The sequence below is a fragment of the Bison bison genome, unplaced genomic scaffold (assembly GCF_000754665.1).
Source record: "Bison bison bison isolate TAMUID 2011002044 unplaced genomic scaffold, Bison_UMD1.0 scf7180017864266, whole genome shotgun sequence".
In the NCBI taxonomy this organism is placed as follows: domain Eukaryota; kingdom Metazoa; phylum Chordata; class Mammalia; order Artiodactyla; family Bovidae; genus Bison; species Bison bison.
Window position 1 is genome coordinate 6,634,373 of NW_011494838.1, and position 14,413 is coordinate 6,648,785.

The 14,413-nt window shown below is 47.8% G+C and overlaps 1 protein-coding gene across 1 annotated transcript in view; it reads left to right on the plus strand.

Annotated features, from left to right (window-relative positions):
- The window catches only part of LOC104994778 (astrotactin-2-like), a 450,679-nt gene that overhangs the window by 217,040 nt on the left and 219,226 nt on the right, over positions 1–14,413 (plus strand). The window contains exon 3 of the mRNA XM_010848433.1: positions 13,029–13,413. Within this exon, the coding sequence (XP_010846735.1) occupies positions 13,029–13,413 (385 nt within the window). The remainder of the gene's footprint in view (positions 1–13,028; positions 13,414–14,413) is intronic.

Below are 14,413 nucleotides of genomic sequence, written 5' to 3' on the forward strand. Positions count from 1 at the left end.
TAAGTATTGAACAGTTTGTCCATAGCCTCCGGCACCCTTGCCAGTCTGAGCCCTTCTTTCATCCTCAGAGGACTGGGTTGTTGGTTTACAGTTGGCATGGTAATAGGAGTCTCTCCATGGACTTTAAAAGGCATGTCTGAGACACATTCCCTGTGAATGATGCCCTAAGCAAAGGACATAGGCTCCGGGTACCACCGACCGGAGGGGCAAACTGAAAGCTTCGGGATCATTACAGACTTTGGACTCTGGAACAAGTGTGTGCCCTGCCTCTAGTTGAGTCTATCACCTCGGCACAGTCACCTCTTGTAGGCTGGCTTGCCTTGTGTGTTAAATGAAGAACACTTTGCTCACGAAGTTGCTATGGCCACCTTGTTAAAAAAAAAAAAATGCACATGAGGACCAGTGAGCTTTCTGCAAACTTCCTTAGTTTGTAAGGGGACAGGGCTGGAGCTAGGATCTAAGATTTCTGATTTCTCTCTCAAGGCGGCTTTCCTCAAAAGTTTTAAACCACCATTTTTTGACCACTGGCTGTGTTCTAAACATTATCTTGAATCCGTCTTTGTGCATTTGCTGGTTTAATGCTCACGATAGCCATGTTCTGTGAAGACTGCTCTGCTCAACTTTCCAGTGAGACCGAGGCTTAGAAAAGGACAGTGACCCACCCAAAAGTCCATGGCCACTACGTGACAACACAGGAACCAGAACCCAGGCCGTCTCCTCCAGAGCCCGTGTGGTCAGCAGGCTGTATAGTTGGTTAGCCAGGCTTTCTGTCCTGTTTGGGGTGTGACTGGACTCAGCAGGCCAGCCCACTCCTCCACCTTTGAACGTGACTGTAATTAGAACAGCAAGGGAGACTTTGTTCACACCCCTTCTATGTTTTGCACTTAGAAGCCATCAAAACTTTTGCTTCTTACTATGTGTCCTTCTGGAGTAGAGCTTATCAAACGGGGCATTGCAGTCATTATCTGCTCACTTATCTATTTCCCCAAACTGACTGCAAGTTCTTGAGGCCTTATCTGTGTGTTCCCAAATTCAGGCAGAAGGTTTAGCACAGGGATGAAGCTTGACAATATTGGTAATGATAATTAAGCCAACAACAGTCCTGTATTGAATGTATTTTAATAGGTCCAGGGCTGGATGACATATTTTACATACATCACCTTATCTAATCCTCACAACAGCCCATTTTGGTGAATAGTATTATTTCACGTTAGAAGTGTAAAAAACAGTCTCACTGAGAGAAGGTCGCCCCAGTAGAAAGTGGCAGAGTAAGAACTTGAACTTGGACCTGCCTGATTCCAGACATGCCCTTCCCCGGGTGAATCAGTGAATGAGTGCACGGCTCCTCCGTAGTTACCAGGGTTCATCTGTTTATGTTCATGACTCAAAGAATAGGCAAAAAAAAATCAGTCCTCTGAAAGATGCTTTCTACCCCCCTCTCCATTCATCCATCTTCAGAGTGGAATTTCCGACAGAACTTGAGAGGCCGTCCGAGGATGTGGAGAAGGATACTGATTTGTGCTAAACGCCTCCTATGAATTGTTTTCCCTCCTCTCTCTCCCACACAGATGGAGACTTGCCAAACAGATGTAGGTATACATCAGTCACCTACCCTCCAAGAGGCATTTATAATGGATTCATTCATTAATTCTTCCAAGAAGTAATTGCAGATCTACTGTGTACCATGTACCATTCAAAGTTATTCAGAAATAAATAAAACCCTGGCCTTCTCTTCACTGCCTCTCACTGTGGAAATACAATCAACACATAATGAGATCTACTCAGGATTGGACCCGGGGCTTGGTCTTGGGTACACAGAGTTGATTAAGGATGCTCTCCGGGGGCACTCAGGTGATGAGAGGGTAGTTGGCAGACAGAAGGAGGAGTCACTGAGGGTCCTAACAGGTGACCGTTTAACAAGCCAGAGACTGCAGGTTTCACAAAGGTTTGTTGAGAACTCATGACCCAAGAACTGAGGTTTAAAGGACTAGAGAAATCAGCAGGAGTTGGTCGGTGGGGGGGAGGGTAGTGCGGCAGCGCACAGGCATTTCATGCAGAGTGAACAACATGTGCGAAAGCACAGCTGTATGAGATGGTGCGAGGGGCACTGGAGGGCTCACTGGTGTAGTTAGTTTATGCTTATACAACTGAAATGTGAGGCAGGATGTCGTGATTATATATATATATATATATATATTTCACCTGGCCACAGATGCCTCCACGTTTGCCTTTTCCTTTCTGTTCTAGAATATTGGAGCTGGAAGGACTGTTAGACACCAGCTGATCTTATCTACTCACCCCAAAATGGGGAGGGGCCATGGTCAAGGTCACAGAGCTTGAAATCTGTAGGAGGAGAGCAGGGTGATCAGGAGAATTCTTTGGGAAACTGTATAGAGACTACCTCATACTTTAATGGAGGGAGTTCGGCAGCTTCACTATTACCTTGTATCTGATTTTTTTCAGGAAATAAGACCTTGCATTAATACCAAGGATTCTAATATTTCTTGAGACCCATAACTTGCAAACCATTATGGTCAGTATCATGTAATCCTCCCCAAACCCTCTGAGTTAGGTGTTAGTAACCTAATTTACAGATGAGAAAACTGAGGAAACGCAAGCAACGGACCAGACACTCACAGGAAAGATAGTACAGCCAAATCCATGTCTGTCTGGCTCAATGTTCATTAGTTTTCTCCTTGATGAATTGCTAAAGGGTTCAGAATGATCACTGAAGGTTTCTGATCTGATCTAAAGATAATTAAGGAGATTAGAGCTGGATGGGGAGTGTGTTCCAAAAAGCTTCTGCATTTTCACTTTACTCCTTCGGCATTATCTTGGGAAATAAAATAGGGTTGCTAGTAGACACAGTGTAAGTAGATGATTAGTTTAAAAGAAAAAAGTTTCATTTTCTATAATGGGACCTCCTTAAATAGGTCACTCTATATCTGTCTAGAGGCAAAGAGATAACTCTACATAAATATAGCCAACTATAGGTACATAAAGATAGGTCTCAGTGTATTTTTATACACATGGATACATAGGTACATGTATATAATATGTATATGCAAATCTTTGTTGTGCATTTATCCACTCATTGTTCACAGGCGTAAACTTATTTCATTTGATTTTGTGCTGGGATCTTTAATAACCTTCTGGGAGCTTACCTAGGGAAAAGTTCACACACAGATAGATTCATCTCTGACGCAGTGACAGGATCCACAGCTCACCGTCATGCTGCACTCTCTCTCTCCCCCTTTCCTGCCAATCAAACCCCAAGGCTTTCTGTCCCGTGGTGTATCTTATTTCTACCCCATTAGCTAACTGCTCACTTCAGCTGCCCTAATCTCAGGTCTTATCATCTCTCCCTTAGGCCAGGCCTTCTTCCATCTCTGCACATTATTGAGAGAGGCAATTCTCTGTTGTTCCTGGCCATCCTGTAAGCATCCATGTAGGATGCTGACAGATTTCCCAGCCTCTACCATTAAATGCCAGTCATACCTTTTACCCAGTTGTGACAACCAAAAATGTGTCCATTACCAAGTGTCTCTTGCAGGGCAAAATTGCCCCCCAGTCCAGGTCCTAGACGATTATGAATGGCTAGCTCACTGGTCTCCCAGATTCTAGTCTCCCCGCACAGTGTGATCACGCCACTCTGTTGCTAAAAAAAATAAGTCTCGGATCCTTAATGCCTAAAGACTAATCAGGCCTTTGGCAATATGGTTCTAGCCTATGTCATCATCTTATTCTCCTCAAGGCCCCGTGGCTGTCCCCCGTCTGTGAGAGAGCGGGCCTGCAGTTTCCCTGGAAGCGGCCCCGCTGGGAGGTCTTGTCGCATGCATTTGCCACCTTATTGTGTGTTCTCAAGCAAGTCTGTCTCCTGAGCCTCTGCTTTTCCATCTGTGCTATGGGTATAATCATCTCAGCAGTAGGGGAGCTTGAGCATCAGTAACTCTAAGACAAGGTAGGGAATGCTAAAGCTTTAATACAAGCCAGAAAATGCTGAAGTTCCTGAAGTGAGGGTTGAGATGAAATATTCTGGGGATCCGGAAGATAGAGCAATTCCTTCTGGCTAAGGCTGCAGATGGGGAAGCCCCCGAGGAGTTCCCCACGGAGAATATATTGGAGGTAGCCATGAAGCCTGCCTGGTATGTCAGCTTACAGATGTGGAGGTGAGGGATAGCAGTGACAGCGATCTTTCAGGCAGAGGAGATCCCAGAGCACTGAATAGGAACGGTGAGCTCCCAGGTGGTCGGATACTTGGCATGGTGCCCACCCTACGGTCGGCACTCGGCAGAGCTGGGGGCACCGATGGCGGAAGCACACGTTTTGAGAAGGGTGTCTCAAAGCCATACATTTTGAGATTTAAGTGGTTGATGAACTTGAACTGTCACACTGCAGGACTTCCCAGCTTACTCGGTTGGGAGGGGCCTTGTTTCCAGCTGTGCCTTAGTTATAGTAGAAGATGGGTTGAGAACAGTGAGGGAGATGGAATAAAGCCTGGGAGGTCGTTCAGGCTGCATTGACATGGTGAAAGGCACTTGTGATGGTGGCAAAGGATGGAAAGAACGTTTGGAGAAACTATTTTGTAGATCAAGCTATCAGGAGTCATGATTTCTTAGCAGCTTTGTGGAGTGCTGGCTGCATATTCTGCCCCCAAAGCCCATTTCAGGATGTTCTATGATCTTGGGCAAGTCACTTTCACTCCCTGAGCCTGTTTCCTCATCTGTAGCACTGAGGGTTTGGACTGTTCTCTTATACTCCCTCCAGTTTATGCACAGTCTGAAGCCTGGAAGAAGACGTCCCAGAGAACTTTAAGGCCCAGCCCCTTTGCTGATTAACTGTCACCCAGCATATGGCCAGGAGAACCCCCAGTGGGTCAGCAGGCCTCAGCCATGCTGGGGCTAGCTGTTGGGACCAGACACAAGTGACGGGAAGGGAAGGACATTACTTGGGAGAATATGCATGTTCACAGCTCTGAGGATTAAAGGCCCATGTTCTTATCACCGCCAAACAGAGTATTATAAATCCAGTCTTAGAATACCAAATCCTTTTGCAGCTTGGCCGTTGTGAGGGAATATTAAAAAGGCCGAAGACAGAAATAATCAGTTTCCGAATGACACATTGTCAAATAAAGCATTTCTCACATTATCCTTTTCTTTCCTTTCTCTGGCTCCTTCTCCCATGCCTGGATATTCTAACAGGGAAAATAGATTAAAATGGGGCCAGGCTCTATGGGGTTCTAAGTTTGACTTTTCAGAAGGCTCTCTCAGTGGGGCGGTTTTGAGGGTGCTTTGAATGTTTCACCTCTGCGTGTTTTTCTGTGTTTGATATCGTGTATGTAAGCAAACCAGCTGGAGGCTTGAGCGCTGGGATAAAGGCAGAGCTGCAAGGAGGGGCCGTCTCAGGTCTGGTAAGGGGTCCTCTGGACACTGAAGTCAGAGCTGGTACCGGGGCTGCCAGATTTACATTCCTCTGGTGAAGTTAGGGCAGGTTTTAGGCTTCTGGGTGTTCATTAAGCACCTTTCTGGGCCAAGCTCTAAGTTTTAGGCTGGATAAATGAAAGCTTAGAAACTCCAGTGGGAAAATGGTCAACCAGACTGTTAGGTTGTAGCAGTGGAGCTGGATAACTGACAGCCATGGGATTTGAGCAGTAGGAGGGCACAACCTCATTCCAGCTTGCAGAGGAAAAGATGCTCCCCGAGGAGGTAATGGCCAAGCTGAGATGGCTGGGTGCATGGAGATGAGCAGATGAAGATGAGTGTATCCGTTTCCCAGGCTGCCATAGTTAATCACGATGCACTGGGTTTGGGGGCAGGTGCTTAAAACAATGGGAATTTATTCTCTTGGGGTTCAGGGGGCCAGAAGCCCCAGATCAAGATGTCATTGGGGTCTGCTCATTTGGAGGGTCCGAGGGAGAATCTGAGAATATGTCCCATGCCTCCCAGTAGCTTCTGATGGTTGCGAGCAATCTTTGGTTTTCCTTAGCTCATAAAGGCATCCAGCCGGTCTCTGTCTCTATCACTATATGGCTGTGTGTGTGTGTGTGTGTGTGTGTGTGTGTGTGTGTGTATGTGTGTGTCCGTCCCTTCCTTCCTTTAAAAAAATTTAATTTTATTTTAAAGTATAGCCGATTAACAATGTCATGATGATAGTTTCAGGTGCCCAGCAGTGACTCAGCCAAACCTATGCCTGTATCCATTCTCTCCCAAACTCCCTTCTCATCCAGACTGCTGCATTACGTTGAGCAGGGTCCCCTGTGCTATTCAGCAGGTCCTTGCTCCTTCCTTCCTATAAGGACACCAATCCCTGGATTGAGGGCCCACCCAGTCCAGTATGCCCTCATCTCAATTAATCACAAATGCAAAGACTCTGTTTCCAAGTAAAACCGCTTTCTGCAGTTCTGGGTGGGCACCGCTACAGGGAATGAGTGACTGAGAGCTCTGGATTGAGGGAGGAGCCCTTGGGGAAGCTCTCGGAGCATTGCAGTCTGAGGGGACACTAACGCCATAGCACAACTCCTGGACTGGATATGAGGTAGGACTTGGGGGTGGGGGAGGCTTGAGAAGGAAGCAGAGACCTAGACACGGAGGGACTTGGGTGCCAGGCTGGGGATCTGGACATTATTCTGAGAGTGGGAGGGAGCAGGGTCAGGCAAGGGCTTCAAGCAAAGGGGAAGGGCATGGGAGGACTGGATTTGGGATGGGGGACTAGAGCAACTGAAGGGCCGAGACCGGTGTTTATCAGTGGAGCCAGACCTTTCATCCTAACCTTTTATTGTCTTGTTTCATCCTTAGCCTTACTTGACCTTTCCCATTGGGACCAACCAGCACATTTTTGTAGGTGAGCCTGTTGTAGCACAAGGAAGCGGACCATCTTAGCCAGCTTGTCATGGCCAAAGGCAAGCAGGGACACGGACCCCACAGCGGCCTGAACGCCCCAGCGACACCTGGTTACCCCATCATGTCAGTTTGCCCTTGACATCACCCACCCTCACCCATGCCTGGCTCCACTGAGAGAGCTGAGACGCAGTGTCAGTAACAGAAGAAAAGTGGGCAGATCCTGCTCTAGAGAGGCTTCTGGTAGGGAACGTTCCAGAACAAATGGGAACACACACTCCATTTCCCCTCTCTTTCCCATTTCCTGCCTGGCAGTTTAGTGAAATCTTCAGTCCCATAAGAAGAAGGTAAAAGTCATCACCCAAGGCTTGTGCTTTTTGCAGTCTCGCAGAAACTGACCCCTAACCAACAGACTGGGATTTTTATTTCTGGGACTTGCTGCTGCTTCTCCGATCTTGTTGGTCTCGGGCTGCCCTAGAGGGAACACATTGTCCAAATCGGATTTGGCATCGGGTTGTCCCTGAGGCCCACAGGACCTCAGCTTGCCACCGCCTCGAGCCTCAGATTCTTCTTAACTTGCTTTCTAACAATCCACAGCCTTCTGCCTGCACCCTCCTCTCCCTCCTGCACTCCCTGCTCACCCTGCAGCGGTTTCTCCCCTGCTGGATCTGTGTTTGCTCTTGGCGGGCTGACTCGGTGGCTGGACACTCTGGCCCTGCCCCCCTTTCCAGCGACAGCTCCTGCTTTTGTTTGCTTGCCCTGAAGGAAGACCGCCGGGACGTGGGGGTCCAGACCCTCAGGAGCGGAGCGGCGCAGCAGCCTGGACCTGTCCTGGTGGATGCAGGCCGTAGTTTCTCCCTGACCCTGAGTCACTCTTCTGCTTTCTTTGGGTGGGACGTCCCACTAGGACAGAGGTGGCCACACGCTTCTCTTGCAACCCTTTGCTTGTGCACAGTACGCTTCAGTGTACAAGGGCTGTCGCAGCACTGTCCTGATTTCATTTACACGACAACCTTGTGGGTGCCACGAATGAGTGTCATGGGTCTCCATGTGCTAGGCCCTGAGCGCCACACGTCACATCCGTGAACTCACATCTAACCTCCCTGAGTAAGGACACTTTTTACACAATTTTGTGAATGAGAAAATTGTGATTCAGAGAGGTTCAGCCCTTTGTCCAAGATTGCCCAGTTTTTATGTGATGGCGTGAGATTATAAAGAAGTCTCTCTGATCCCCAGCCTTTGGCCCTAACTGTGTGCTATACTATTCCAAGTAGTACCAAATCCATTTTACAGATGAGTGAACTGAGGGTCTGGAGGGCATCGAGGAAACTTGAGATCACACAGTGGGTGAACAAGGAAATTCAAGATCACACGAGTGAACTTGAATTCAGGACTTTTTCCTGCCTGCTCTAAGCCTAACCCACCACTCCTTTAGGATCTAGGAAGGAAGGAGGGCTGGTCAGTGGTGCTAGAAACATCACCTGAGCTGCTACTGTGTCTTGGATGAGGCCCCCGGAGCCCTTTAGGAGCCCAGCCTGGGGGGTGTCTGTTTCAGTGGGTCAGTGGCACTGTGAGCCCTTGATCCCTGGAATTCTCTTTGGCCCAAATTTTCACAGTAAAATCCTGATCTATAATGGAAGCCATATGGCCATTGGATTAGCTGAGAGCTTAGCTGGGGGGAGCAAAGGTCAGGACAGGCTGGTGAATGAGGGGCAGGGAGCCTGTACCCCAATAAGAGGGTTGGAGCCACTGGCTTGGGGTTACATCAAACGAGTCGGCAGATCATGAAGCTAAAGGTCCCAAGCTCAGCTTCCATCACAGTGGAGGGAGGGAGGTGGGGAGGTTTCCCTCTGCTGCTTCCTCCTGGGGGTTCTCTGTGCTGGGAAATCTGTGTCTGAAGTTGCCCAGGTAAGTTGAGGAAGCAGAAGTGAGGCTGATTACACCTTGAGCACCTGGCCCTTCCCACCCCAAGCAGAACTGTGAATCCATGATGGAGTTCAGCCACACTGCCTACATCAACAGCCTCCTGTCTTTGGGCCTCTTTCCTCACATAACATAGGACAGGGATACCTAACACGCACAGGTGTGAAGCTAAATGAGAGAGCATATCCAAGTGTTCAGCTTCCCTGGTGGCTCAGATGGTAAAGCATCTGCCTGCAGTGCAGGAGACCTGGGTTCGATCCCTGGGTTGGGAAGATCCCCTGGAGAAGGAAATGGCACCCACTCCAGTACTCTTGCCTGGACAATTCCACGGACTGAGGAGCCTGGTAGGCTACAGTCCATGGGTTCACAAAGAGTCAGACATGACCGAGTGACTGAAATGAAATGAACTGATGAGGAGAAAATGCATGGGTTTCTTGCAATGCATCACATCCCAAAGACGTCTTCAGGAAATGCTTATTGACTGACAACAACGAAACCTGCTGAAGAATCCATGGCCATATGGACTCTGCCTGGGAAGCATGCTTAACTTGTGACATGCAAGCAAAGAAGTTATTTACGCTCCTTGTTTGTTGAATTGTTAATGATCTTAACGCTTTTAGCTCTTCTTACTACCAGTTCTACTTGATGTATTTCATTAGAGACAAATCTGAATAAAATACATTTCCTGAGTACAAGAATGGGAGAATATACTTATAATGAAGCAACTTACAAAGGTTTACTCTCAGAAATATACAAATAGCTCATGTAGCTCAATATCGGGGCTTCCCTGGTGGCTCAGATGGTAAAGCATCTGCCTGCAGTGCAGGAGACCTGGGTTCGATCCCTGGGTTGGGAAGATCCCCTGGAGAAGGAAATGGCACCCACTCCAGTACTCTTTCCTGGAAAATCCCATGGACAGGGGAGCCTGGTAGGTAACAGTCCATGGGGGTTGCAAAGAGTCAGACATGACTGAGCGATTTCACTTTCACTTTTCACTTTCATTGAAGTGTTTGGTCTACATTGAGAAGGGTTTGGGAATCCATGACAAGTTTTGCAGAATGAGCATCCTGGGGCAGAGGTAATATTGTGTGTTACTTGTTCAGTTGTGTATGACTCTCTGCAGCCCCATGGACTATATATAGCCCACAAGGCTCCTCTGTCTGTGGAATTCTCCAGGCAAGAATACTGGAGTGGATAGCCATTCTCTTCTTCAGGGGACCTTCCCAACCCAGGGATGAAACCTGGGTCTCCCACACTGCAGGCAGATTTTTTACTGTCTGAGTCACCAGGGAAGCCGTTAGGGGCAAAAGGTCAATCATTCATTCATTCATTCATTCAGCATTAAATATGGACTTCCTGAATGCTGTTGACAATAGCAGTAGCTGTGAGCAGTCACATGTGCCCCACACAACACTAAGTACTCTATGGGCATCTCACTTAGCCTCACAATGATCCATTGAGGTGCTACTGAATACTGCCTTCATATAACCCATGAGGAAACCAAGGCTCTGAAAGGCAGTGACCTAGTCAAGGTCATGCAGCCTCTAAGTAGGAGAACCTGGACTAAAACTGTGTCCCTCTGAGGTCAGCTCTTGGCCTCTGTGCATGATACAGGAGTTCCCCGAGGTGCTTTATGAGCTGATCCAGCACTGCATGGGTGACCTGGGAGGGTAGTTGGGATTTGATGGGGGAAGAGAGCCAATATGATGTGGTACGGTAATTGCCTGTGGACAGGTTGGTTAAGCCTCATCTTTCCCAGGTCAGTTTTGGCTCTGGGTCTGAGAACAGGGCCACACACCCATAACTGGAGTGGGCAGAGTGGGGATGAAGGGCTCTGGGAGCAGGGAAGGTCTGTAGGGAGGGTTACAGAGAACGAAACAACCAAAGATGAGAAGGGATGAATCAGGCAACAATGGAGCAAAATTAAAGTCTTCACTGCAGAGACTGCCTTGAGACGTGCCCACTGAATCCTGGATTTGAAAACAGCATTTTCCCTTCCCTTCCTGGGGTTCCCTTTTTCTTTGTGCACCCTCACCATCTTTCTCACTTTTCTTTTCCTTCCCTTTGGGCTGTACAATTGCTGTGCAGTAGCCACTGGCTATGCAGTGAAGAGCTGGGTTCACATTCCTGCTCCACCACATTTTGGCTTTTTATTCCCAGCTGGACCTAGGATCAAAGCCTGTGTGACTTTAAGCAATTCCGTAACCTCTCTGACTTTTCCTCATTTAATTTATGGAATGGAACTTATAATCCCTTATCACAGAGGATTGTCTTGAAGATTAAATAAAATAACATTAAAAATAGTAAGGGGCGGGTCTACTGTTTTGTGTATGAAGTGATAGGGTTCTTCTTGCCTCCTTTTTCTCCTCACTCATTTTTCTTAGCATCTCTTCCGTCCACACACCACCCTCTGTCGCTTGCCTTTCTTATCTCTGATGCAAAAAAACTGACAATACCACATCATACATGACTTCTAGACCTAGAGCAGTCTCTATTATATGTTCTGTGGAGGAGAAAGGGGTGTGTTCTTATTTTTCTGGGGCTCCAGTGGTGCCACACACACATTTCATGCACACTTGACAGACTGCGCCCACCCACACACAGAAATACATATACTTAGAGCTTTGTTTGGTTTGTATATTTACTTCTGAGTTCTGACATCCAGAGAAACCTTCCTGGGGATCCCAGAGTAACTCATTGCCAGAGTCAAAACAGGGCTGTCAGCCATGCCTGCAGCCCTGGCCACCTCCGAGCCCACTCACCACCCACTCCCCATGGAGGTGATGAATTCTAGCTTAGAGAGCTGAAGGACTTGAAAAAAAGAATCATCATTTTTAGTCAACAGGACAGCTGAATCATTTTAGTAAATGATGTTCTTAGCCTAAACAGGTATGCTTAACCGCAGTCATCTCCCCACCAAGGTGATCTGTTCAGGGTTAGTTAACATCTGTCATCTTTGCTAGATGTTATACAAGTGGTTTTCAGAAATTGCCCTTGCCTTTAATGAGTTAAGGCAGAACAATCAACCAATGGGTATGGTCGAAAGAATACAGGTTTTAAAGCTAAAAAAAAAAGCCAAACACACACACACACACACACTCTCTCACGCTCACACTCTGAGGCTCAGAGCTTGCTCTGCTACTCAGCATCTGAGCTTCAGAGTCTCTTGATTTCTTCACCCCTCTCCTCCTAACCACAGGCATGGTCCTCCCCAACTCTTGGGGTTACACAGCAGGGACTCCACATAGTGGTCTGGAATCTCCCAGGCAAAAAGCACAGTATATACAGAAGAGAAGCAGCTATCCGAGGGGCTAGCCCTGCTCAATGCAGATGCTTCTGACAGAGTGAAAGAAGGCAGGCGAGGAGAATGCAGATCTTCCACGTCGGCCTTTGACAGGTGCTGTGGGCACCATAGATGGGCTTTAGAAACACCCCTGCCCTGGAGGAGCTCACGGAGCAGAGTATTTCATGAGCCTCATGAATCATGTAAGATCCGTTCATAAACACTTTACCTATTTCAATTTAATGTATGGTATGCAGACTCAACCAAATATTAACCAGTTGGATGTATTAGAGAAAAATAAACTGCAGTGTGCCTTAAACTCCTGATGAAAGGAGCCCTAGAAGAGCGCATGTGTTCATTCATTCATTCAATAAATATTTATGAAGTACCTACTTTGTCCCACGCCCCCTGTGGGGACTCAACATTAAAAAGGCTAGTGTTTCAGATAATAAAAGTATAGATGATACAGAAATTGTTTGACTTGTGTATTCCCAGCAGGATGGAAGAAAGACTGCTGTCCCTTGAGCCCTCCGTGGATTCTTTCTAGAGACCAGGAAGCAAGGCTGAGAGGGTGTGTTCAAATGGCCTGGGGTCACTCAGCTGGTGAGAGGCAGAGTCGGGACTCAGACACTCTAGATGTGAAGCCACCACCCTAGTATTTAGCGGCATGCATCTCTCTGACATGCTCATCACTCAGCTCATTTGTTCCTCGTGGGGACTTCCTGAAGAAGGAAGAGCAGGGGTTCTTGCTGACCATTATACAAGTGAAAAGCAAGGCTCAGAGAGGTGAAGCAGTTTCTCCAAGGTCACACAGCTTGTTGGTGAGAAAGCTAGGTTTGGAAACGGTGTCACTCCGTGGGCTCCGGAGGCTCCGAGAGCCAAACCCAGGGATCGTGGGCTGCGTGTGGTGGACGGCGACCCCTCTCTGGCACTCCAGCCCAAAGAACAGGGGTCCACTTGCGTGTCCTTCTTCCCTCCCGCTCCAGGGTGGCCTCATTGCCCTGCTGTTGCTGCTGCTGGTGTTCACGGTGGCGCTGTACGCCCAGCGGCGCTGGCAGAAGCGGCGTCGCATCCCCCAGAAGAGCGCCAGCACGGAAGCCACGCACGAGATTCACTACATCCCGTCTGTGCTGCTGGGCCCGCCGGCCCGGGAAAGCTTCCGCGCCTCCCGGCTGCAGGCGCATAACTCGGTCATCGGCGTGCCCATCCGCGAGACGCCCATCCTGGATGACTACGACTACGAAGAGGAGGACGACCTGCCCCGGCGGGCCAACCACGTCTCCCGTGAGGACGAGTTTGGCAGCCAGGTGACTCACAGCCTGGACAGCCTGGGCCGACCAGGGGAAGAGAAGGGTGACTTCGAGAAGAAAGGTGAGTCTTGCATCCCACCTTCCCGGGGGGTCAAATTTTAGGGAGCTGGGGAGAGGCGCAGGACCTGGACGGTAGGAGAACACAGGAAGTGTTTTCTGGGATAAGCCATTTTTGACTTATGGCCAACTTCTATTGGGTTTTCAGAGTTCCTCTCTTCTTGATTCTTTGGTGATGGTGAGGGGGGAAAAAAATAAAGACTGTCCGTATTCTTGGAATTAGAATTTTTAGGAGCATCAGAAGTTATGTAGTTCAGCATCTTTTAGTGTTTCTTGATTGCCTCCCTGGATGGCCTTCTCACTCCTCAGGAGAGAGCTCATCTCACTTGCAGACCCTACTGTTGGAAGGTTTTTCCTTAGACTGAATTGCAGTCTGTTTCTCTGGCTCTCCATATCAGAAACTGAATCTGAAACTTCCTTCTCCAAGACAGCTCTTGGGAAATATGACAACAGGGAGAAAAAAAGGCACCTGGTAACTTTTAGAAATCAATATCAACAAATAATCCCAGTTTCTTCTGCCACTCTGATGTGACATATTTTCAGACATTTGGCCATTCTAGTCACTGTCCTCTAGATGGAGATTCTAATTTTTCATGTCTTGGAGTGTAACACCAGAAGTGACACTCTGTTCCTCAAGGTGGGAATGCTCCTGTGTTGAGAAAAATGCAATTTTCACCTCCTTTTTGCCTGGTGTTATGCTTCTGTTCATGCAGCTTGAGTCACATTTGTTTTTTTGCAGCTGTTGCTGACTTGTGGTTGACTTTTAGATGACTAAAAACCTCTCACTTTTTTTCATATATGCTATTGCCAAGACCCATTCTCATTGTTCTGTTGGAGGATGATTGATTATTTAGACCTGAATACAGGATGTGCTTATATCTGTCTTTTTTCAGTGTCTATGCCTCCAGTTTGTTTATAGATGAAATTTGGCTATTTTTCCTTTAGGAAAATGCTATAGAATCACTGTTCTGCCCTTTTTTCCCTCCTATATCGTCTTTATGACC